Raw genomic sequence first — 24,967 nt, 5'->3', positions numbered from 1 at the left:
CCAGGTGATTCCAATGTGCAGCCAAGGTTGAGAACCACTATGCTGGGGGCTTCCCTTTCTCAGTGACACTTAGAGTTTATCGCTTTCAGCTGGACTCTTGCCTGCCAGGCACTATGAGCCGAGCACAGTGGTCGGCAAACTCATTAGTCAACAGAGCCAAATATCAACAGTACAATGATTGAAATTTCTTTTGAGAGCCAAATTTTTAAAACTTAAACTATATAGGTAGGTACATTGTTATTAACTTAATTAGGGTACTCCTAAGGCTTAGGAAGAGCCACACTCAAGGGGCCAAAGAGCCGCATGTGGCTCGCGAGCCGCAGTTTGCCGACCACGGGCCTAGCATTCCCCGGAGCTGCTGCCCGGAACACGCTTCCCCCTGGTAGCTGCCTGCTGGCTCCTCTGGGCCCTTCAGGTCTTCATCCCGAGTGAGGCCACCTGTCTGCATCTGTAAACATTTCAGAAGCCATCCTTGTCCTGCCTCCCTGCTTTCTTTTCCCCCAGGCTGCTGATATTTTGTTATATGTGGTTACTTAGATATTTCGTTTGTTCTGGTTCCTCCTCTTCTCCCAATTCATCAGGGTGGAGATTTTAAAAAACTATCAGCTTTATTGAGGTGTAATTCACATACTATATAACTTGCCCACTTGTATGCAATTCAGTGGTTTTCAATACATTCAGAGTCGTACAGCCATCACTACAGTGAATTTTAGAAAAATTTCATCACTTTCCCCAAAACCCTGTATCCATTAGCAACCACTCCCCCAGCCTTCCACAACCACTGGTCTGTTTTCTATCTGTGGATTTGCCTATTCTGGACATGTCATCTGAATGGAATCATACAGTATGTGTGTTTTTGTGTGATTGTTTTTCACTTATAATGTTTTCAAGGTTCATTTATTTATGTTGTATGTGGCATTTTTCATTCTTTTTTTTAATGTTCTTTGTACAGATATGGCACATTTTGTGGGTTGTTTTCACTCTTTGGGTCTTCTGGTCAGGAATTGATTGGTTCTGTTTCAGGCCCAGATCCCTGTCTGGAACGGTGTGTGTTTGTTGAATGAATAAATTTCTCCTGTGGTGCCTAGCTCCTGGCCGGATAGGCAGTCTATGCTCAATGAAGACTTGTTAAAATAACCACAGATGTGAAGACAAAGGAGAAAAGGAAGAGGAGGAGGGAGGGGGAATCCGGTTCTAGAAGATTGTGCTGTGTTCAAGGCTGGGCCTCAGCCCAGGAGTCAGCCCCTTTCTTGAGAGTTTGGGTTGGAGAGCCACCCAGTCAGCTGGCCTTGGGCCTCTGCCCAAGTGGCCACCTTGTTCCCTCCAAGCCGGCCAGAGCCCAGGGCGATGTCAGCCAGCATCGGAAGTGGTCCCACTGCTGCCTTGGAACCTTGGGGTCGGGTTTGCTGTCAGTAACTCCTTCCGTGCTGCTGCTGGATGGACTGCAGCAGGGCTGGCTCCTGCACCGCCTCGTCCCCGCTGCAATCCGCCTCGTCCCCGCTGCAATCTACCTCCTTGCCAACGCTTGTTCTCTTTGATAGTAGAGGTGGTACTCATTATGGTTTTGATTTGCTTTCCCGGTGGATTAGTGATGTTAAACACCTTTCATGTACCTGTTGGCCATCATTTGAGTATGTTCTTTGCATAAGTGTCTATTTATGTCCTTTGCCCGTTTTTAAATGGGATTTTTTTTTTTTTTTGCTATTCAGTTGTATGGGTTTCTTATATATTTTGGACACTAGCTCCTTATCAGATGAGGCTTGCAAATACTTTCTCTCATTCTGTAGGTTGTCATTTTGTTGATGGTTTCTTTCGCTGTGCAGAAGCTTTTTATTTGATGTAGCCCCACTTGTTTAGTTTTGCTTTGTTGCCTTTGCTTTTGGTGTCAGATCCCAAAATAATTGCCAAGACCCATGTCAGAGAACTTCCCGCTTGTGCTTTCTTCTAGGAGTTTTATGGTTTCAGGTCTTATGTTTACATCTTTAATTCATTTTGAGTTAATTTTTGTGTATGGTGGAAGATAGGGATCCAGTTTCATTCTTTTTCTTCCTTTTTTTAAATTGTATATCTTTATTTTTATTTTTTTTCTTTATTGATTAAGGTATTACATATGTGTCCTTATCCCCCCATTGCCCCCCTCCCCCACTCATGCCCTCACCCCCCTGGTGCCTGTGTCCATTGGTTAGGCTTATATGCATGCATACAAGTCCTTTGGTTGATCTCTCCCACTTACCCCACCCGCCCCTACCTTCCCTCTGAGGTTTGATGGCCTGATTGATGCTTCTTTGTCTCTGGATCTGTTTTTGTTTATCAGTTTATGTTGTTCATTATATTCCACAAATGAATGAGATCATGTGATATTTATCTTTCTCTGACTGGCTTATTTCATTTAGCATAATGCTCTCCAGGTCCTCCATGCTGTTACAAATGGTGAGAATTCCTTCTTTTTTACCGCAGCATAGTATTCCATTGTGTAGATGTGCCACAGTTTTTTAATCCACTCATCTGCTGATGGGCACTTAGGCTGTTTCCAAATCTTAGCTATGGTGAATTGTGCTGCTATGAACATAGGGGTGCATATATCCTTTCTGATTGGTGTTTCTAGTTTCTTGGGATATATTCCTAGAAGTGGGATCACTGGGTCAAATGGAAGTTCCATGTTTAACTTTTTGAGGAAACGCCATACTATTCTCCACAGTGGCTGCACCAGTCTGCATTCCCACCAGCAGTGCACTAGGGTTCCTTTTTCTCCGCATCCTCTCCAGCACTTGTTGTTTGTTGATTTGTTGATGATAGCCATTCTGACAGGTGTGAGATGGTACCGCATTGTTATTTTGATTTGCATCTCTCGGATGATAGTGACTTTGAGCATGTTTTCATATGTCTCTTGACCTTCCTTATGTCCTCTTTCGAAAAGTATTTAGATCCGTTGCCCATTTTTTGATTGGGTTGTTTATCTTTCTGTTGTTAAGTAGTATGAGTACCCTGTAAATGTTGGAGATTAAACCCTTATCGGAGATAACATTAGCAAATATGTTCTTCCATGCAGTGGGCTTTCTTGTTGTTTTGTTGATGGGTTGTTTTTTTTTTTTTGTTTGTTTTTTGCTGTGCAGAAGCTTTTTATTTTGATGTAGTCCCATTTGTTTATTTTCTCTTTAGTGTCCATTGCCCTAGGACAGCGGTTCTCAACCTGTGGGTCTCGACCCCTTTGGCAGTTGAACGACCCTTTCACAGGGGTCGCCTAAGACCATCCTGCATATCAGATATTAACATTACGATTCATAACAGTAGCAACATTACAGTTATGAAGTAGCAATGAAAATAATTTTATGGTTGGGTCACAACATGAGGAACTGTATTTAAAGGTCCAGAAGGTTGAGAACCACTACCCTAGGAACTGTATCGGTGAAGATATTGCTTTAGCATATGTCTGAGATTTTGCTGCCTGTGGATTCCTCTAATATTTTTATGGTTTCCCGTCTTATGTTTAAGTCCTTTATCCATTTTGAGTTTATTTTTGTGTATGGTGTAAGTTGGTGGTCTAGTTTCATTTTTTTGCATGTACTAGTATCTGTCCAATTTTCCCAACACCATTTATTGAAGAGACTGTCTTGATTCCATTGTATGTTCTTGCCTCCTTTGTCAAATATTAATTGGACATATTGGTTTGGGTCGATTTCTGGTCTCTCTATTCTATTCCATTGGTCTATATGTCTGTTCTTGTGCCAGTACCAGGCAGTTTTGAGAACAGTGGCTTGGTAATACAGCTTGCTATCTGGTATTGAGATCCCTCCTACTTTGTTCTTCTTTCTCAGGATTGCTGCAGCTATTCAGGGTCTTTTTTTTATTCCAGATGAATTTTTGGAGAGTTCATTCTCGGTCTGTGAAATATGCCATTGGTATTTTAATGGGGAGTGCATTGAATCTATAGATTGCTTTGGGTAGTATGGACATTTTAATGATGTTGATTCTACCAGTCCATGAACATGGTATATTCTTCCATCTGTTTATGTCTTCCTCTATCTCTTTTTTCAGTGTCCTGATCATTCTTTTTCTTCTTTTCTTTTCTTTTTTTGTGCTGCTCAGTTTTCCCAGCAACATTTTTTGAAGAGACTCTCCTTTGTCCACTGTATAGTCTTGGCTCCTTTGTTATAGAATAATTGACCAAATGTGCATGGTTTTATTTCTGGATTCTGTATTATATTCCATTGATTTTTGTGTTTGTTTTTATGTCAGTACCATACTGTTTTGATACTATAGCTTTGTAATATAGTTTAACATCAGGAAGTGTGATGTCTCCAGCTTTGTTCTTTCTCAAGATTGGTTTGACTATTTGGTGTCTTTTGTGATTCCATACACATTTTAGGATTGTTCTGTTACTATGAAAAAGACCATTAGAATTTTGACAGGGATTGCATTGAATCTGTGTATATTGCTTTTTATTTCCTTTTTTCCTGCTAAATGTGAGCTTAGTTTGTTCTTCTTTTTCTAGTTCCTTGAGGTGTAAAGTTAGGTTCTTTGAGATCTTCTCTCTTTTTTTTTAATTTCCTCTTAGAACTGCTTTTGCTACATCCCCTAAGTTTTGGTGTATTATGTTTCCATTTTCATTTGTCTTGAGATATTTTTTAAATTTTCTTTTGATTTCTTTAAGGCATTGGTTATTCAGGAGTGTTTTGTTTAACTTCTTTTTAAAAAATATATTTTTTTATTGATTTCAGAGGAAGAGAGAGAGAGAGAGAGAAACATCAATGATGACAATCATTGATTGGCTGCCTTCTGCATGCCCCCCACTGGGGATTGAGACAGTAACCTGGCATCTGCCCTGACCGGAATCAAACTGTGACCTCCTGGTTCATAGGTCAACGCTCAACCACTGAGCCATGCCAGCCCAACTTGTTTAATTTTTATGTATTTGTGAATCTTCCAGCTTTCCCCCTGTTATTGAATTCTAGTTTTATACCACTGTGGTTGGAAAAGATACTTATTATAATCGCTATCTTTTTAAATCTATTGAGCCTTGTTTTGTGCCCTGACATATGATTTATCTCAGAAAGTGTTGTACAGGTGCTTGGTAAGAATGTGTATTCTGTTACTGTTTGATGGAATGTACTTTATATGTCTGTTGGATCCAGTTAGTCTATAGTGTTGTTCAAATTTCCTATTTCCTTGTTGATTTTCTGTCTGGATGATCCATCCTCTGCTGAGAATTAGGTAGTAAAGTCCCCCAACTATATTACTGTATTGCTACTTATTTCTCCTTTTTGTTCTCTTAGTACTTGCTTTATATATTTAGTTGCTTCGATGTTGGGTCATCTTTGTTTCTTTTGAGCATTTGTAGTTTAAAGTCTATTTTATCTAATATAAATATAGGTAATCATGTTTGTTTGTTTTTTTTTGGTCACCATTTGCTTGAAATATCTTTTTCCATCCCTTCACTCTTAGTTCATGTGTGTCCTTAAAGGTAAAGTGAGTCTTGTACAGGCAGCATATTGCTAGATCTTGGTACTTTTTTTTTTTTATATATTTTATTGATTTTTTACAGAAAGGAAGGGAGAGGGATAGAGAGTTAGAAACATCGATGAGAGAGAAACATTGATCAGCTGCCTCCTGCACACTCCCCACTGGGGTCGTGCCTGCAACCAAGGAACATGCCCTTGACTGGAATCGAACCTGGGACCTTTCAGTCTGCAGGCCGACGCTCTATCCACTGAGCCAAACCAGTCAGGCAAGATCTTGGTACTTTTCAACCCATTCAGCCATTATGTGTCTTTTGATTGGAGAATTTAATCTACTTATGTTTAAAATAATTACTGATAGATAAGGACTTACTATTGCCATTTGTTAATTGTTTTTCTGAGTGTTTGTAGCTCCCATGTTCCTTCCTTCCTCTCCTGGCGTCTTCCTTGGTGATTGGATGCCTATTTGTGGGTGTGCTTTGACTCTTCTTCATAATCTTTTCTGTATCAACTACAGGTATTTCTTTGTGATTACTTTGAGGCTTATATAAACTATCCTGTTTACACTGGTTACAACTTAACCTTAATAGCATACAGAAATTTATACTTTCTCTCTCTCACATTTTAGGTTATTGATGTTGCTGCTATAATATTCCTGCTTAACAGTCTTTCCTGTTTTTTGGGGGGGTTTTCTAGGACTTTAAATAATTTTTTATTTTTCAGTTACAGTTGACATACAATATTATATTAGTGTTAGGTGTACAACCCAGTGACTATACATTATATAACTTACTAAGTGATAAATCCTGATAAATCTCATATCCACCTGACACCATACATAGTTATTATAATATTATTGACTATATTGCCTATGCTGTACTTTACATCCTTGTCACTGTAACTATTAATTTGTATTTTTTAATTTCTTCACCTTTCTCATCCATATCTCTAGCCCTCTCCCATCTGGCAACTATCAAAATGTTCTCTGTGTGTTTCTGTTCTGCTTGTTCATTTATTTTGTTTTGGGTGGGGAGGGTCTTGGAATCACCAGGGAGGGGTGGACAGTGTAGCCAGGTTGATGGATATGGCACCTGCCTGCTGACTCTGTGGGGGGAGGGCTCGGAAAATGAGCAGTGGCCTCTGCCAGCACTCCGTCTGGGAGAAAACTGCCCCTCCAGCTCGTGCCCTGATGCCAAGCAATTCATTTCCTCCCCGTATGTCACCGGTGCCTTTTGAGCTGCTGCCCCCGCGCTGGAGTTCAGAGCGGGCGAGTCCGAGTCAGTCCGAGTCAGGCTCTGTAAGAGAAGCGCCTGGACGTCCGCAGCCCGCACTCATTCAGTGCGAGTTATGGGACTTCTCTCCCTGGTGCTGGGACCCTGGGCTGGGGGGCCGGCTCTGGGGCTGGGACTCCTCGTTTCTAATGGGGAATCTCCGCAGCCAAGAAACCCTTCCTGATTTTTATCCACCACATGTCGGTGTGGGCCCAGCCTGTCCCGAGTCTCTGTCCTTCCCACCTGGCTTCCTTCTGTCCTTAGTTGTAAGACCACTGTTCACTAGATTTCAGGTGGTTCTGAATGATGGTTCTTCTGTAGGTTAGTTGTCATTTTGATGTGGTTGTGGGAGAATAAGAGTACTACTGTTTACTATGCTGCCATCTTGACCAGAAGCCCTGATAGTCTTTTCTTTCAATATTTTGAATATATAGTCTCACTCCTGGCCTGTCAGATTTTTGTTTAATTTCCCTTGTATGTGATGTCACTGTTCTCTTGCTGCTTTCAAAATTCTGTCTTTGACTTTTGACAGTTTAATTAAGTGTGTGTCTTGGTGCTGCCCTTTTTAGGGTCAGCCGATTGGGGTCCTTTGCACCTCATGAATCTGGGTGTCCACTTCTCTTACCAGGTTTGGGAAGTTTTTGACCATTATTGTTTTAAATCGACTTTCTGTCCCTTTTTCTGTCTCTTCTTCTGGGGTTCTCATTATGTGTATTTGTTTCTTTTAATGGTATCCCATAAGTCCTGTAGGCTTTCTTCACTCTTTAGTTTTCTCTTTTCTTCTTTCTAGGTCTGGATAATTTCAAATGACTTATCTTCTAGCTCACTAATTCTTCTGCTTGCTCGAGTTAGCTATTGAAGCTATTTAATTTTTGAGTGCAGTAATTATACTCTACAGCTCTAGGATTTGTTTTTTAAATTTATTTATTTATTTATTTATTTTTTTAAATACATTTTATTGATTTTTTACAGAGAGGAAGGGAGAGAGATAGAGAGTTAGAAACATCGATGAGAGAGAAACATCGATCAGCTGCCTCCTGCACATTTCCCACTGGAGATGTGCCCGCAACCCAGGTACATGCCCTTAACCGGAATCGAACCTGGGACCTTTCAGTCCACAGGCCCACGCTCTATCCACTGAGCCAAACCGGTTTTGGCTTAAATTTATTTTTGATGGTTTCTATTTTCTTGTTCAACTTCTCATTTTGTCCATGCATTGTTTTCCTAACTTGGCTTAGTTGTCTGTGTGTTCTTGTAGTTGACTAAGCTTTAGGAGGTTTATTCTGAATTCCTGGTCACAGTTTATAGATCTCCATTTCTTTTTTTAAAATTGATTTTAGAAAGAGGGAGTGGGATAGAGAGACAGAAACATCAATGAGAGAAACATTGATTGGCTTCTCCCCCCTCCATCCCCCCCCCCCCCCCCCCCATGGGGATCGAGCCCACAACCTGGGCACATGCCCTGACTGGGAATCAAACCTTGACTTCCTGGTTCATGGGCCGATGTTCAACCACTGAGCAACACCGGCCAGGCAGATCTCTCTTTCTTTTGTGGCACTTATTGGAGCTTTATTAAGTTGCCTTAGGTGTTATCACATTTTCTTATTTCTTTATGAGCCTTACCTTGCATTGGTATCTGTACATATAAGTGGTCTCCTCTTACAGACTTTACAGGTTTCTGTCAGCAAGAAAAGACCATCTTTCAGCTTAGCTTGGGAACTGGGTGGGCCAGCCAGTGGTATCCATGGTCTCTTGGAGTTTGTTGTCAGGGTCTCTAGTTGGGTGGGGCCTCTACATGTGCTTTGAGGAGTTGATTGCTGATGGCTGGGCTCCACATTGAAGCAGGGCCACTAGCTGGGCTCTGCAGTTACCTCTAGGCAGGCGGGTCCCTGGCAGGGCACTGTCACTGGTTGGACCCTGTGACTAGGGAGGCCTGTGGGCCAGCCCACAATTGCTCCTGGGTGGGTGGGGTCTCCGACTATGCCTCTTGATCAGATGGTGCCACTGGTGGATTCTGTGCAGGCAGGGCTTTGGGGTTGGACCTGGGCTCAGGCTGTGCTCTGTGACCAGGTGGGCACACAGACAGGTGTGCAGGCTTGCCTTTGTGCCAGGTAGGCCAGTAGGCCACTGGCTATGCTCCACTGTTGAGCAAAGTCTCCAGCTGGGCTCTCAGCCAGGAGGAGCCTCCAGCCGTTGGGTGGGGCTAAGACTGTGCTCTGCAGTTGGGCGGGGTCACTGTCTGGATGAGGCCTCCAGCTCTGTGTTGCATTTGGGCAGGGCTGTAGGCCGGGCTCTGCGGCTGCTTAGGTCACTGTTGAGGCTCCCTCGCTGTGCAGGGCCCGAGGCTGTGCCCAGCAGTTGGACAGGTGCTGGTTAGGCTCCCTGCCTGAGTGGGGCTGCAGATGGGCCCATCGCTGCCAGGTTCCCGGTCAGGCTTCCTGGATGGTTGGGACTGGAGGCTCTGCTTAGCATTTGAGCAGGGCTGCAGATGTGCTCTCCTGCCTGGGTGTTGCTATCTCCACAGCTGGCTTCGGCCATTGCCTGGGGATCTAAATCAGGCCCCCGGTGGGCTGTCCCTGACTGGGACCTCTACTTATGTGCTGCTGCAGGCAGGAGTGCAGTCCACCAAGATCTTAGTGCTGCACAGCACATGATTGTCCAGCCACTCTGCTGTACACCTGAAGCTAATGCAAAAATAACATTGAATGTAAGTGGGAAAAAGATTTGAGTGCTGGTTGCTGAAAGCCCTGCCCCTACTCCTCTGATTCCCAGTGGGAAGGCCCAGGCAGTCTCCCAGGCAGCACCCCACAATTCTGGAGGACCCTGGGTGTGCACCTCGTGCTGTTCTCCCTCTGGAGAAACCACAGTGGGAACCTCTCCCTGGGGCTGTGCTGGCCTGGGGGCGGGTGATTCGGTCAGTGTTACTCCTCCTCAGCCTCTAGTGCCGTCCTCTCTGCCCCGGGTCCAGGAGGGGGTTCCAGCCTCACCTGTGGGTTCTGGGATTTTCACAGTGTGTCCTGTGTAGGTAGCTGCTAGTTGGTCATTTTGTGAGGGCACTGAACTTGGGGATAATGTACCAGTTTGTTGCCACCTTGATGTGGTCACTGAAATCACTCTGGTGTTGAAGAAAATCCAGCTGCATGGAGTCCACATAGAACTTCCCAAGCCACCACCTCTCCCCCTCCCACTCTTTCCATGATCAGAACTCGTTGTCCCTTCCTGTTCTTCCATCTCTTTTGTGACTCATCAGGATGGCCCTTTATCCTGCTTTGATGTGGTAGAGAATATTGGGGGATGAAGAAGAAACACTGGTTACAAAACCACTTACTCCAGCCCCACGCTTCCACCTGGCCCTGATTCTGTGTGCACGTTCGTTGGCCGGGTCCTGGTTGCTTACCTGTTCGCGGGCCAGGAAAACAGGGCCAGTGTTGGTACCTGTGTGGTGGGAAAGCCTGAAGCCTCCTGGCCACTAGCTGTGGCGGCTCCTGTGAGGAGGGCCGGCTCTTCAGTTATGCAGGGAAGTTTTGCATAAACCTATTGTTACTTTGTAATTGAAGAACATGTTTTGCTCATTTTAGGTATAATTAAAGAATCCGGTGCAAAGCACAAGGGATTGATTGAAATACCCAACCTTTCTGAAGAAAATGAAGTAGATGACACTGAGGTACAGTATCTGTTTCCTTGTTTGTAATATCAGGCTCCTGCTATAGATGGTGAAGGTTTGAAAAACTGTTCATCAGACAGTGATTCCTGCAGTTTTGGTCAGTGTGGAGGGCTTGCTTGCTCAGGCAGCATGGGGTGTGGAGCGGAGCAGAGTGGTGTAGGAGAGTAAACGGAGGCAGCCCTAGACTGGGGCCTGGGCCTGCAGCCCGTGGCCTCATCCGTGAAACGGGATGAATCCGTCTCGGTGTTTTCAGGTGAATGTGACCGTGTGCGCACTGTCAGGTGTCAGGGAGCATGCGGTTTGGTGGAGGGGTTGTTTCTCCTCCCCTGCATCTTCGCTGTTTCCCTTTAATAGTGAAAATCCTCAGCTGTTAGCTGTGATCTCCCTTGGTTATATCGTATGTTTTTCGTAAACTAATTAGTATGTATTGCTTTTGACTGGCTCTCTTGTTCTCTTGGGTGATAGAGCCCGTGTGGTAAATCCTAACCTTGGTTTTCAGCTAGTGCCTCCTGTAAGCTGAAAGCTGGTTCTGGGGAGAGACCGTTTGTACAGCAGCTGTATTTTCCAAACCAAATAGTTTGACAAAATGTCTTTTTTGATTTGTGAAATTATTCAGTGCGAAGGCTTTCAAAGATATAAAAACTAAAACATACTGGGCAACAGTCTATGACAGTGATGGCGAACCTATGACGCGTATCAGAGGTGACACGCGAACTCATTTTTTTGGTTGGTTTTTCTTTGTTAAATGGCATTTAAATATATAAAATAAATATCAAAAATATAAGTCTTTGTTTTACTATGGTTGCAAATATCAAAAAATTTCTATATGTGACACGGCACCAGAGTTAAGTTAGGGTTTTTCAAAATGCTGACACGCCGAGCTCAAAAGGTTTGCCATCACTGGTCTATGACTTGCCTTTATTAAAGGTTATAAAATGCCAGAAAAGGGGGGCTGCCTCTGACAAATCTTCAGACATGAGGTTGCTATACTCAGAGGCTGGTTTCACTTTACGATGTTCAGATCCATCAGCTGAGAAATTTTTCATCAGCATAGTAAACTGGTCATTTCGATTCAGTCCTTGGTAGCATTATAGAAAAACTCTTTAGATGGGACCTGGGACAGACCCAGCTCAGCTGAATCATAGGGACACTAAATGAGTTCTAACCAACAGGGCTCTTCATTCTGAGAATACCAGAAGCATCCCAGAGCAGCATTTTGATGTTTCCTTCTCCCTGTCTCACCCCCTCTTCTGCCTTCCCCCTGCTCCTTTCCTTCCCTCCCTCCCTCCCTCCCTCCTTCCTTCCCTTCTACTTTTCCTCTCCCCTTCCCAACTATACTCCCTGCCAGAAATGTGTAGCTCAAGGCCATGTTATGTGGGAAGTTGTTTTTCCTAATTATACTAGAGGCCCAGTGCATGAATTTGTGCACGAGTGGGGTCCGGCTGGCCCGGCCCCAATTGGGGCAGATTGGGGCCAGGCCTGTTAAGAGGAGGAGACGGCAGGAGGTTGGCCAGCTGGCCCGCCCCCTATTGGGGTGTGGGGGCGATCAGGGGCGGGGCCGGCTGGGGGGAGGGGCTGCAGGAGGTTGGCCACCCGCCCCCCCTCTATTGGGGTGGTGGGTGCGATCAGGGGCAGGCTGGCCAGGCGGGGGGGCTGCAGGCCTATCGTGGTGGGGTTGGCTGATCGGGAGAGTCCGATCAGGGGCAGGCAGCAGGGAGAAGGAGCTGCGAGGTTGGCTGGCCAGCCCCACCCCCTGATCAGGCTGGTTCGCTGGCCACAGTGGGCGTCATAGCAACCAGTCGTTATGGGCCCTTACGGTCGCTGGCTTTTTATATATATAGATTGGCTTTGGGGTTATAGACCAGTGCTGTTCAATAGAAATATAATGCAAGCCACATATGGAATTTAAGATTTTCTAGTAGCCATATTAAAAAAAGTAAAAAGAAATGGGTAAAATTAATATTAATGTTATTTTACCCAATATATAAAAAACATTTAGACATGTAATTAATATCAAAATTATTAGAGATTATTTTACATTCTCTTTTTTTGTACTAAGTCTTCCAAGTCTGGTGTGTATTACTTTACACTTATAGCACATCTCAAGTCAGACCAGCCACCTTTCGAGGGCTGAGGAGCCACATGCGGCTGGTAGTGAGCATGCTGGACAGCGCATTTCTAGATCCTGGTAAAAGCCATGGACTACATCAATATAATACATATACATATGAAATTGTGTGCAAATTAAGGGGCTCACATTCTAAAAGTCCATTCAAGATTTGGCCAACTTAGTCAAGGGAGACTTGATTTAAAAACCCTTCCATCTTCTCAACTATAGGGAGAATCCTGCCTGTCACATCTCTTAATAGTCACTTCTTCCCCTTCCCTCACAGTCACAGTTCCTCTCATCCATTTGTCCCAATGTTGTAAGAATACATCAGACCAGATTTTTCTTAGGTTTGTATTTTTCTGATTTGTAGGTGAATGTGAGTAAAAAGAAAGGAGATGGGGATGTACTGAAGGATCTTATGAAAACTGCAGGCACCGCCAAGGTCAGGGAGGCCCTTGGAGATTACCTGAAGGCACTTAAGACGGGTAAAGAAGGCATCCCTTGTGGACCTGGGGCCCCTTTCCTGCGTATGCTCTGCACTGTGCTCTGGATTTGCAGGTCAGGCTGACATCTAAGGCTCCAGAAACAACTCTATGCTGCAGGATAAATTGTAGTCTGGGTGTTGAGAGCTGGTCATAAGTAAGACCATAGTTAGTGATTGTCAGTATTGTACACCACGTGAACCATTTTGTCTATAGGGCTAAGTTTTCTGGAATGAATGATAATCATTTAATCAGTTATTTGTATAATTAGTTGTTTAATTGTTGTCTTCCCTGCCAGACCATAAGCTCCATGGGGGCATGGAAGGGGTCTGTCTTGTTCATTGCTGTATCTCCAACATCTAGCACAATGCTTGGCACATAGTAGGTGCTTAATAAATCTTTGTTGAATGAATGACTGCAGGTAGTACAGGTGTAGTTGAGATTTACCTAGGTAACCCCTACCTATACTATGTGGAAGTGAGGTTATTTATTGCTTTCTTCCCTACATTAGATAAGTTACTTGCCAGGCAAAGTGGCCAACAGGGGCCTGTCTGCATAGCTTCCTTGGGTTCTGCTGTGTCTAGGTGTTGGCATAGATAGGTTTGAGGTTGCCACTGGCCCACAGGCCTGAATATCGTGAGGTGGTGGTGAAGCAATGTGAAAGTGTCCAGTTTTGACAGTAGATGAAGGCCATAAAGCTATTAGTAGTTTAAAAATGAGGTTTTTGGGCCAGCTGGCGTGGCTCAGTGTTGACCTATGAACCAGGAGGACATGGTTGATTACTGGTCAGGGCACATGCCCGGGTTGTCGGCTTGATCCCCAGTATGGGGTGTGCAGGAGGCAGCCAATCAATGAAACTCTCTCATCATTGATGTTTCTCTCTCCCCCTCTCCTTTCCTCTCTGAAATCAATAAAATACATATTTTTTTTAAAAAAGGTTTTTGGAAAAGAGCATTTGAGAATTTTTGCTGTCTTATCAAGAATTGAATAAAAGGCATTTGAAAAAATAAAAGGCATTTGTTGCTATGTAACTCATGTTAGTTTTATATATAAAAACTAGAGGCCCAGTGCACGAAATTCATGCACTGGTAGGGTCTGTAGCGGCTGCCGGCCAGGTACTCCCTCCCTTCCCCTGGCCAAACTCCTGGTCAAGGGGACAATTTGCATACTATGCTTTTATTATATAGGATGTGTAATGTTCTTGAAATTCTCAAAATGATTTAGGACTCTTTTTTTACACTTTTTTTGGGTTTTCTGCCAATTGATGCTGAAAAGGAAAAAAGTTCCTTATTAAAACAATTTCCTATGTTTCCTTTGTAGAATTTACAATGGGAATGATTTTACCAACGAAAGCAACCGCAACTCAGGAATTGACTGTTAAAAGGAAACTGAGTGAGAGCACCTTGCAGGTATGATCTCTAGTGGTCAACATGTAGGGAAGGGGGAAGGAAGTGCTTAGTGAGAATTCTTCAAAGCTCTCAGCAGCCTTTCGATGATGGACTATAGAGCATAGTGAGTCCATCCTTGCCTCCATGCTGTTTTGTTTTTTTGGGGGGGTGGTGATGAGATTCTCATCTTTGATGGAAGGGAATGTATAAACACCTTTTTGTGGGATATTGAATTTCATTCAAGATTATTCTAAAGGCACTGTTCTTTGGTAGCAACAGATTTCAAAACCAGGTGACTTTGAGGTTCAATGGACCAACCTTCTCTCCAAACTTTTAGATTGGGAGGTTTTAAATCCTGTTCTTGGAATCTTGTGGTGTAAACTGACACTTTGTCCTTATGTGCTATTGTCTTTCATCTGCTTATCTTCATACCCTTTAAGCCACATTTGTATGTCCAAGTAGGACTTGCGTGTTAAACCATAGCCCAGAACAGAGCTAAAGAGCTCATAGGAATAATGAGCTGTTTCCAAAGTAAAGGCCAGGACCGGTGGTGCTAAAAAGCCTTTTCATGCTCTCTGTTTCTGGAATGGGTAGTGTGGAATTTGGGCTATTATGGTGTTCTATTAAGGCAGGAAGACTGAATTTTAAAATCTAAGCCACTTTATAACTTGGCGTGCTAATTATCCTTTGAAACCTCTTGAGATTCAGGTGCCACTGGGTGTCAGGATCCCCACTGTGGCGCTGCACATGACGGAGCTGTTCGACGCAGGTGTAGAGCGGCTGTATAGCATCTTCACTGTGAAAGAGGTGAGTCACTTCTCAAGCTAGGATCTTAAATGCTGGCACTGGGAGAAAATGTCCCACTAAGATATGGAGCTGGATTTTGGTTTCCCTTATGTTCACGTTTTCCTGATTGAAGGGATCTAGAACAGTGATGGCGAACCTATGACATGCGTGTCAGAGGTGACATGCGAACTTATTTTTTTGGTTGATTTTTGTTAAATGGCATTTAAATATATAAAATAAATATTAAAAATATAAGTCTTTGTTTTACTATGGTTGCAAATATCAAAAAATTTCTATATGTGACACGGCACCAGAGTTAAGTTAGGGTTGTTCAAAATGCTGACACGCCGAGCTCAAAAGGTTCGCCATCACTGATCTAGAATGTGGGGATACAAGTCTTTAGGGTAGCTTCTGAAATATTTGGGGGGGAATATATCAGTAATTAGGGGATACATAAATTTACTTAGTTTTCTCTGTGAGGAAGAGAAAACTGTAAATAATTACAAGCTACACATTCAGGACTTAAAAATTCTCTCTCTGCCTCCCTTCCATTCTAAAAAAAAAAAAAAAAAAAAAATCAATGGGAAAAATATCCTCATGTGAGGATTTATCAAAACAACCCCCCCCCCCCACCTCAAACCATAGTAATTATTCTATAGTGAACTAACGTCTATGTTTTCCTTGGTTAGTTGGTGCAGAAATTTTCTAAATCTCCTGCCATATTAGAAGCTGAAAAGGGAGGGAAATTCCAGATGTTTGATGGGAATGTCACCGGTGAATATATAGACCTGGTAAGAAATCTCTGGTTAAAGAAAAGTAAGCTGGGGACCGACTCGTTTCTGTTACCATTGCTTTTTTACTTGCTTTGGGCTTTTAATTGAGCTCACAGAAACTTGAGAACTTTATATAGTTGGTTGTAAAGCAAATAAAAAATGTTATATATCATGAGAAAGCTGAAGCCTTAATTTCACAATATTTGTGCAAATGCTTATGATTTTAGAAGAAACAAGTATAATTCTCCCAGCTCTTGGTGTAGAACATTCAGCTTTCTGCCACCTGACTCACAGGGTCTGCAGTGTCAAGTGTTAGCAGCTCTGCTCCGTTCCCTGTGTTACACTTGTCCCGACGTTAACTGCTGTTACAGATTTTGGCACCAGGGACAATGAATTCTCAATGGTTTTGGCATATAAACTGAAGGTGGGACTGTATGTTGTTCACTGATAACTTTTAGTACATAAGGGTTTTGATGAAAGGCTTCGCTGTTTTTCTGTATAGTACTGTAGGAAATTTAAAAAGATGTTTTTAATATAACTTCCTCTTTGTTTTCAGTTAACAAATGAAAAGATTGTCATGAAATGGAGATGTAGGAACTGGCCAGAAGGTATGTTATTAGTACCGTTTCTTTGTTGTAAGAGTCCGAACACTCAAGCTGTACTCATGTGTTTTCCTCTTCATAATGGTTCCTGTTTTTCTTCCAGAACACTATGCAACAGTTGTACTGAATTTTGTGCCTACTCCAGGGCAAACGGAATTACAGTTGGACTGTAAAGGAGTTCCTGTCTGTAAAGAAGAGAACATGAAATTCTGTTGGCAGAAGCAGCATTTTGAAGAAATAAAAGGTTTACTGCAGCTGACCACTCTAAATGGTTGAATTAGAAGATTTTACAAGAGCATTACTTTTTGTAAGCAGAAAGTTACTTGTTCCCTATCATTTCTTTTAAAAAAGGACAACAGAAATCTTAATTTATATTGGATGAGATCCATGAACTTTTACAGATTTTAAAGCATTGTTTGAATCTTGACTACAAGAAGTAGCAAGCAACCTGAAATTAAGTACTTAACCTTACCTCCCATAGATGCTCCTCTGGGAATACATTGAATTCCTGAGTACAGATGTAGTTTCCTAGCCTAAAGTTTGTCCTTGTAGCAAGCTTACTTTCTGCTGTAGTTTTAGTTCAGGAAGACAAGAATAAGTGGCATGTTGATGTCATTCCTTTATTTACTTCAGGGTTTCTAAGGTAGGTAGCTCTTAGGTTAGTGAAACAATGGCATGTTGCACTCAGAAGCATGTTGAAGTGAGAGGAGTTGGTTGTATTGTCACACTTTTCCCTGCAGCAATAAGCATTACAGGGTGGAAAGACTGAACAGTCTATGGGAATAAGTTACTTTTGGACTGCCACTAACACCTCTGACGAAATAGAATACAGCCGGTAAGTGCTTCCCCCATTCACAGTTTTCTCATTACTTTCACCTGAAGACTGAAGCAACGTATGTAAACAAATTAAAAGTAATCACAATCAGTTTAATTAAGTGCACAGAATAGCAATCAGTCATGTCAATAAAAATAAAACAATTATTTTTACATCAAGTGTGCTTTATTTCCTCCACAGGTATTCTGTTAAATAAAGCACCATTTATATACTGCCAGGCCACAGCTAAAGAGGATTCTTTACAGAATCAAATTTCTTGTGGTTGTTCCGTATACAAGTAAACTTAATTTTGATAATAAGAACCACAGCGATCGGAGGCAATCTGCCTCTATTATAAGGTACAAAACTGGCACAGAAGACACCATATTATACACAGTAAAAATGCTGTAAGTTTAAATTACATTGTACAGGGCCAGGGAACCCTGTTCCTCCCAGACAGCCATATTAAATGAAAGCCACTACAGTGAACTCTTAATTACATAAAACATATCCATTATCTGATTGCCCTTTAGAAAGTATACTGAAGATGCAAATTTTTTTTCATCTGGAGTTCTGCCTGACCAAGAATTAAGCCTATAAATCTATCTTGCCATTCAAGCAGAGAGCACTGGACAAACTGAAGCACAAAAACAGAAATAAGCAAAACTTATACAAACAGCATTGGGGAGCAGGGGGACCTTAAAAGTAGACATGCTACATCTAATGTCAAGAAGCAGCTTGGTTTCCTTTGCCAGATATCCTTATGACCACGTGAATTGTAGACTCAATGGTTCTGCACAGGGTATCTAAAATGTCGTGTTGCTGCATGTGACTCAAGAGTCCTCTGGAATGGCCACAACTGAGTGACAACGCAGCCTCAGGGTCCTGGGAGGGCAAAGGTTGACCATCACAGCTTCTCAAGTCAGCTAAGTCAGACAGAACGGCAGAGATAGAAGTAGAAGGGAACTCTGATTCGTCCTCAGCTAAGTTGGAATCCTTGGGACAGTGGAGGTCTTTAAACTCTTTACACTCTTCAAACCTACCACTGTTGGACTGTTCTTCTGCATGCTGTGACCTGGTATTTGACATGTCTTCTGAAAATGAAGAGGGAACTTCCATTCGGTATTCTTTAACAGAACTATTTTCAGGGGAAGGAAGATCTTGCTCAGTTCCTGGATCAATAATTGAGGAGTCTCTCGTCTCATTGTCTGAAGTGCTGGTTGGGGTCAGGACTTCCCTGGTGTCTGTTTTCATGTCGCTGATGCTGTCTGCAGTGTGCTCCTCATCACTGCTGACACGCCTTCTTTTAACAGGCGTTGCCCCTTCATCATCTGTGAAGACATCAAAACGAACTTCTGTGAAAGGATCCACTAAGATCACACCGAGGGAGGGGGTGTTTATGGAAATTTCCGTACAGCATTCACATTTAGGAGGCCCATGTGAACAAAGAGCTATCGTATGGTCAGTTACACCGAGTGTATTCCCTCCTCCCACCCTAAAGTTAATTCTGGTCCATAAAACTAACCTTTAGTTTTTCTTTCTTTGGCTTCTTGCTCTTGGAGTGAGTTTCTCTGCTGCAGACAAGTCCTGCATTTGCTTAAAAGCTCTTGCAGAGTTGGAATTAGAGCTGGGTTTAACTGTTTGGGAGTGTGTACCGACAGGAGCAAAGCAAGTGCCCGTAGGTCCTACAACAACCCGGACACGAACATTTCAAATTCTAAAGCCAACATTTGAAACACTTTGTTCACAGTTCAATGCACATATTTACATTCCCAGGAAGCTACCCTGGCTTCTCTGGCATTTTTAGAAGAATGCTGCAACTAGAAAGCCAATGTTATGATACTATATCTCATCAGTCCTAAGTAACTAATACCATTACTTTATACATCACATCATTTAAAAAGTCAGACCGGAGACAAACAGTGTTTTCTGAAAATGGGGGGGGGGGATAAAACTTATATAGGAACGTAAAAAAAACAAGCCCTGAATGATCTGTGAGAAATTTAGGGCTTATTAATCTAGAAATCAGTTTCTCAAATATGTGAAAAACAGTACGGTCTTCTCCCTCATCTCTCTAATCTGCTGACACCAGCATTTTGTTACTCAGGAGGCTGCTGCTGGAGACATGCCAGCACATATCCAGGATGTTCCTTTATTCTATGGCATGGCCCTCATGGGAGCCAACATAAGGCAACTTACTAATTGCCTAGTTTTAACTGGCTTTATAATAGATTATTAATCTGATTGGTTAGTTACTTATGAGCCATAGGCAATAGAAAAATCACAATTGTTTCAAAAAATGTAAACAAGTAGAGCTAAAGGGAATGTCTTTTAGTGGTCATACTGCCTTAGGCATTTAATGACATTAGCTCATGTCTTTTAAGGTAGTGAAAGTGTGTGCACTCTGGCCAGTGTGGCTCGACTGGTGTCTCCTGTGCACACTGAAAGGTTGCCGGTTTGATTCTTGGTCAGGGCACCTTCCCCGTTGCAGGCTTGATCCCCACTAGGGGACATCTAGGAGGCAGTCAATCAGTGTTTCATTCTCAAATTGATGTTACTCTAAAAATTAAAAAATGTATATTTAAAAGTGTGTGCTATGTACATAAAAGGCATAGTGAACAAATTTTTAAAACTCTGATTAGTTTTTCATATTTGACTTCTAGAGTTTGAATAATAAAGGCATAATAAAATCACAGGCCAAATTTAGAGTTGATGTAAGGAAGGTCTGAAGTCCACAGTTCTTACCCCATTTAATGCAGCACTTGCTTTGGACATTTCAATTCGGTTGGTGAAATCAGATTGCAGGTTCTGATACTGATTTATCAAGTTTGTAATAAGGGTGCTGATCAAATTGGCACAGTTTGCTTCAGAAAACACTTGACCTTGAACCTGAAAAAAAGGGATTAAAAAAATCTCCAAAAGACCAACATAATGAAAACACAACCATTAACTAACTGGAAGTAACATACTGAGTTTTCAAAGTACAACATACCTTTAGAAGAAAATGAGTCATGAATGTGTAGACAATGTTGTTGTTTAAGAAAGTTCTTTCATCCATTAGGATACATTTTATATATTCTGCAAAAACGGGATCTTCACACAAAAGCTTGATGCAATTTTTTGACAGGGCAGACTAAAGTGGGGAGAAGAAGTACTGATGGGTGAGCACTGAAATCACTGTAAACCTCAAACATACTGCTTATGATGTACAGGAGTCTGTGCATCCGACTGGAAAAACACTTGTAACTCTGTCTAAACTTTCAGTTACAGCAACTGTCCTCCATCAGTTAAAATATTACTAACTTGGACTATATGGGTGAGTGCTAGCAGAAGAGACTTATAAAAGAGTTTGAATGGCAAAACCAACCAATATTTCCTTTAAAATAATGCAGCTTTTATTATCTAACATTAAGAGAATTAAAGGACTGGTCAAATAGAATGTTTTTAGGAGACCAATTAATGGATAATAGGTAACCAGAGCACAGGTAAAGATAACTTTAGGACTTAAATGTATTCTCTAAAATGAGTTAAAACTTTTGCTGTATTATCTCATTAGTAGTAGTAATTTGTTAAAACTGTTTCTCCCCCCGCCCCCATAAACATTGCAAAGGTAAACAGCAAACCTCTTCCTAATTATCTCAGTGGTTCCCAATATATGGAAATTTCATTTTCCTGTTTTCAAATGGTCATGGCTCTTAAACACAAGTAGTATGTCTTTAAATAGATATATTCCCTAGATAACTTATGTGTGTTTTTTTTTTAAAATATATTTTATTGATTTTTTACAGAGAAGAAGGAAGAGGGACAGAGAGTTAGAAACATCGATGAGAGATCGATCAGCTGCCTCCTGCAGACCCCCCACTGGGGATGTGCCCGCAACCAAGGTACATGCCCCTGACCGGAATCGAACCCGGGACCCTTGAGTCCGCAGGCCGACGCTCTATCCACTGAGCCAAACCGGTCCGGCAACTTATGTGTGTTTTAATAACATCATTTATACGGAAGCAAAACAGACTTAAAAAATAGGACAAAAGTTTAGATAATATGTACATTACATACTTACAGGTTTTATTACAGTAACTAGTAAGTAAAATACTCAAGGTCGCCCTAACTGGTTTGGCTTAGAGGATAGAGCATCGGCCTGGGGACTGAAGGGTCCCAGGTTCGATTCCGGTCAAGGGCATGTACCTTAGCTGCGGGCATATCCCCAGTGGGGGGTGTGCAGGAGGCAGCCGATCGATGTTTCTCGCTCATTGATGTTTCTAACTCTCTATCCCTCTCCCTTCCTCTCTGTAAAAAATCAATGAAATATATTTAAAAAATTACTCAAGGTCACCCAAAAATTAGTCAAGTAGGACCAGGACCCATGTCTTCAGATTTTTGGTGTCAGGAAAAGCTGCCTTATTCTCCGTCACACACAGCCTCTGCCTCTGCCTGTGGTTCTCGCACAGGATTGCCAGCAGGGACTTAGGAAGCCTCAGTTGGACTGGTTTTGGCAGTTGGGGGATGGTGAATTCTGGGGAGGCGGGGAAGCCAAATAGAGTAGGAGAGTACAGCGCAATAGGGAAGCAGTAGGAAGTGGCAGAGTGCAGCCATCCCCAACACATACAAATAAAGCAACCATCCAAATCAAGAAGAAAGATCAACAACAGAGAAGGAAAAAAGCAGAGATCTGATCTGCTTTAATTTACTGAATAGACCACTCAGCTAAAAAATCAACCAGCAACTCATTTTCTGACTATGAAGTACTAAACCATGTGGTCAATGTGTCTAGCCTTCAAAGATTCCTACTGTAGGAATGACATTTCTTCAGGGAACAGAGATGACAGATAAAGTGTCTGCACTAGAGGAGCTCAGAGTTTGGGACAAGGAGACAACTATTACAGTACCTGACACAGATCCATTATGAGAACATACAGAGCACTATACCTGGGCAGGAGGCTGGACCAAGCTCAAAGTAATTCAGATACTATAATGTGGATAAAAGGTTTATGCCCAAGGAAAGTTAAACTCATCTCTTTCTCTGGAAATGAGCAGATGCAATCAGGCAGGAAAACAATACCTTTTTCAGGGTCTAAAAGAGTGGGGATCTTTTTTGCCTGACCTAAGGAATGAGCCCAACCTTTGGACCAATCTGGTTTCTCCCCCACTCCAGGACATTCTCCCTCCACAATTTAACATGTGTTATTTAGGTGCCCACTTTAAGAGGTTGGCTCTCAGATACTTAAAAAAACAGGAAACACTGTGTCCTTATGAGATTAATGATGAGAAAACAAGTGCATCCAATTTGAAAACTACTTGGAGGTAACATAAGCAAGAGATAAAGGACAGATTGCTGAAGTAGTTTCTGCTAGAGCTTTTGGAATGGTGGAGGGAATCAAGAGACAAATGGGGGCAAGGCAGAGAGAACAGGAAGTGACATGTCTTCTTCCCCTAGTATCTCCGTTTTGGATTTTTACCACAGCTATTGATACTGACCTACAAATGAGGAATTCAATTATAAACAGCTTATTAGAAACTATAGACCCCGGTGCACAAAAAAACTGTGCATGGGGGGGGGGGGGGTGTGTCCCTCAACCCGGCCTGTGCCCTCTTGCAATCTGGGACCCCTTGGGGGATGTCCACCTACTGGCTTAGGTCCGCTCCCCGGGGGGGACCGGGCCTAAGCTGGCAGACAGACATCCCTCTGGCAGCCCAGGAGCCCTCGGGGGATGTCCACTTGCCAGGGGGGAGCAGGCCTAAGCTGCAGTCGGACATCCTTAGCGCTGCTGAGGAGGCGGGAGAGGCTCCCGCCACCACCGCTGTGCTGGCAGCCATCAGCCTGGCTTGTGGCTGAGCAGAGCTCCCCCTGTGGGAGCGCACTGACCACCAGGGGGCAGCTCCTGCATTGAGCATCTGCCCCCTGGTGGTCAGTGTGTGTCATAGTGACCAGTCATTCCCAGTGGTTCTGCTGTTAGGGTCAATTTGCAAATTACCCTTTTATTATATAGGATATCCTGTGATACAAATCTACCGAAGTAAAAAACTTCAGAGAGCAGCTAGATGCCCAATGCTTAATAGCTATTATTTCCATTAATCATATTTTACTTATGAAGATTCTAAAATAGCCTCAGTGTCCCCAGCTTTCAACACATTGTTCCTAAAATTACTGACCACCTGGGTCATATGAGATTAAAGACCAAATAATCTAAAACTAATGTTCTTTACCTGAGTCTGGCATAGCTCAGTCCAAAGTTTGGGGAACAGTGCAAGATGAAGTGGCAAACCTTCATAGGCAACTAGGATACCTAATATTTGAAAAGAAATCAGAATAGGTTATAAATTGCACTACTGAGGTATTGAACTGCAATGCAGGTGCATTATAATACCTATTTCTAATCATAACTATGCATATTTTCTATCTTTTAGAAATATGTAACATACTTAAAGGGAAGAATTCATTCCAATGTTTTAACCACATAAATACTTTAGAATGCAGTACACTTTTAATTTTTTAATATCCCACACCTCATTCTCAGAAGAATCTGAGGCAACTTAAACCAATTCTGCTTTTTGAGTACTGGAACTTTATTTGGGACAATTTAATAAAGGTTACTGCCAAGTGTTCTAAAGCTTTCTTGGATTAAGGTACCACTTTGCCTAAAGAATTTTTATGCAACAGCTAGACTGCAAGGTTGATGTGTGCGCCCATGCACGCAAGCTTTCCTAAGATCAAAAAGATATTCAGAATTAGATGACATCATTACTTCCTCTTTTACCTTATTTCTCTAAAGATAGAATTATCTTCATGGGAGATTTAGGTAAACACTGCTCTGAGTCGAACAGCTTCTAGCCTTGTTCCTAGGATCTTTTGGATAGACCATACCTAGCTGTATGTCAGCATCCTATTTGGAACCTCTGTTGTTCTAACCTTTCCTCTTCTTGCCTGTTCCAGATGTCAAGTACATCTGTAAGAAATTCGTTCCCTACCCTCTGCCCTCCCACCTCTCAAACCACAGAAATTTCGATACCATAGTTTGAAGTCAATTTCCCATCCTTCACTCTTCCACCCCTAGGCAAAGTATAATCATGGGGAAGGAGAAATACAATAAAAGCTATGTCCTCCATTAAAAAATATTATAAATTAGACCTAAAGTGAGCAAACTTTTCTGTAAAGGGCTAAATAGTAAATATTTTAGTCTTTGTGGCCATATGATCTCCTCTCTTACAACTACTCAACTCGGCAGAGTAGTGTGAAGGCAGTCACAGATAACATTAAATGAATGGGTGTGGCTGTCTTTCAATAAAATTTTAAGAACACTGAAATTTAAATCTCATGTGGTTTTCATGTGTCACAAACTATTCAGAATCTAGTGGGGGTTTTTAAATTACCTAACAAGCAAAAACCTTCCTAAGCTTGAAGGTAGCTCACTGGTTATACAAAAACAAGAGCATGCAGGCTCTGTTTGCCAACCTCTGGATTAGACCAAGGATTTGAGAAAATTTTAGAAAGGGAAGTCAGATCAGTCACCCAATTTAGTCATCCAAAGATGCCTTGAGTCCCTTTTGTGGGCAAACCCATCTACTTTCCAGTCAAGATTAATCCCTTAATAAAGATCCACGGAAACTCCATCATTTTTCT

At 42.3% G+C, this 24,967-nt stretch overlaps 2 protein-coding genes across 3 annotated transcripts in view; one reads left to right on the top strand and one right to left on the bottom strand.

Annotated features, from left to right (window-relative positions):
- Positions 1-17,519, top strand: part of AHSA2P — a 19,077-nt gene extending 1,558 nt beyond the window's left edge. Inside the window, exons 3-9 of the mRNA XM_023746001.1 lie at positions 10,306-10,391; positions 12,872-12,986; positions 14,304-14,392; positions 15,074-15,178; positions 15,847-15,948; positions 16,487-16,538; positions 16,636-17,519. Of these exons, the coding sequence (XP_023601769.1) occupies positions 10,306-10,391; positions 12,872-12,986; positions 14,304-14,392; positions 15,074-15,178; positions 15,847-15,948; positions 16,487-16,538; positions 16,636-16,808 (722 nt within the window). The 3' untranslated portion in view covers positions 16,809-17,519. The remainder of the gene's footprint in view (positions 1-10,305; positions 10,392-12,871; positions 12,987-14,303; positions 14,393-15,073; positions 15,179-15,846; positions 15,949-16,486; positions 16,539-16,635) is intronic.
- Positions 17,511-24,967, bottom strand: part of USP34 (ubiquitin specific peptidase 34) — a 210,883-nt gene continuing 203,426 nt past the window's right edge. For both annotated transcript variants that reach the window (XM_014446966.1, XM_023746521.1), the window contains 5 exons: positions 23,554-23,633; positions 20,339-20,479; positions 20,092-20,235; positions 18,872-19,031; positions 17,511-18,677 (listed from right to left, as the gene is read on the bottom strand). In XM_014446966.1, the coding sequence (XP_014302452.1) occupies positions 18,073-18,677; positions 18,872-19,031; positions 20,092-20,235; positions 20,339-20,479; positions 23,554-23,633 (1,130 nt within the window). In that variant the 3' untranslated portion in view covers positions 17,511-18,072. The remainder of the gene's footprint in view (positions 18,678-18,871; positions 19,032-20,091; positions 20,236-20,338; positions 20,480-23,553; positions 23,634-24,967) is intronic.

This window comes from Myotis lucifugus, unplaced genomic scaffold, assembly GCF_000147115.1.
Source record: "Myotis lucifugus unplaced genomic scaffold, Myoluc2.0 scaffold_6, whole genome shotgun sequence".
Taxonomy (NCBI): domain Eukaryota; kingdom Metazoa; phylum Chordata; class Mammalia; order Chiroptera; family Vespertilionidae; genus Myotis; species Myotis lucifugus.
This window is presented reverse-complemented; position numbering and strand designations above follow the sequence as displayed.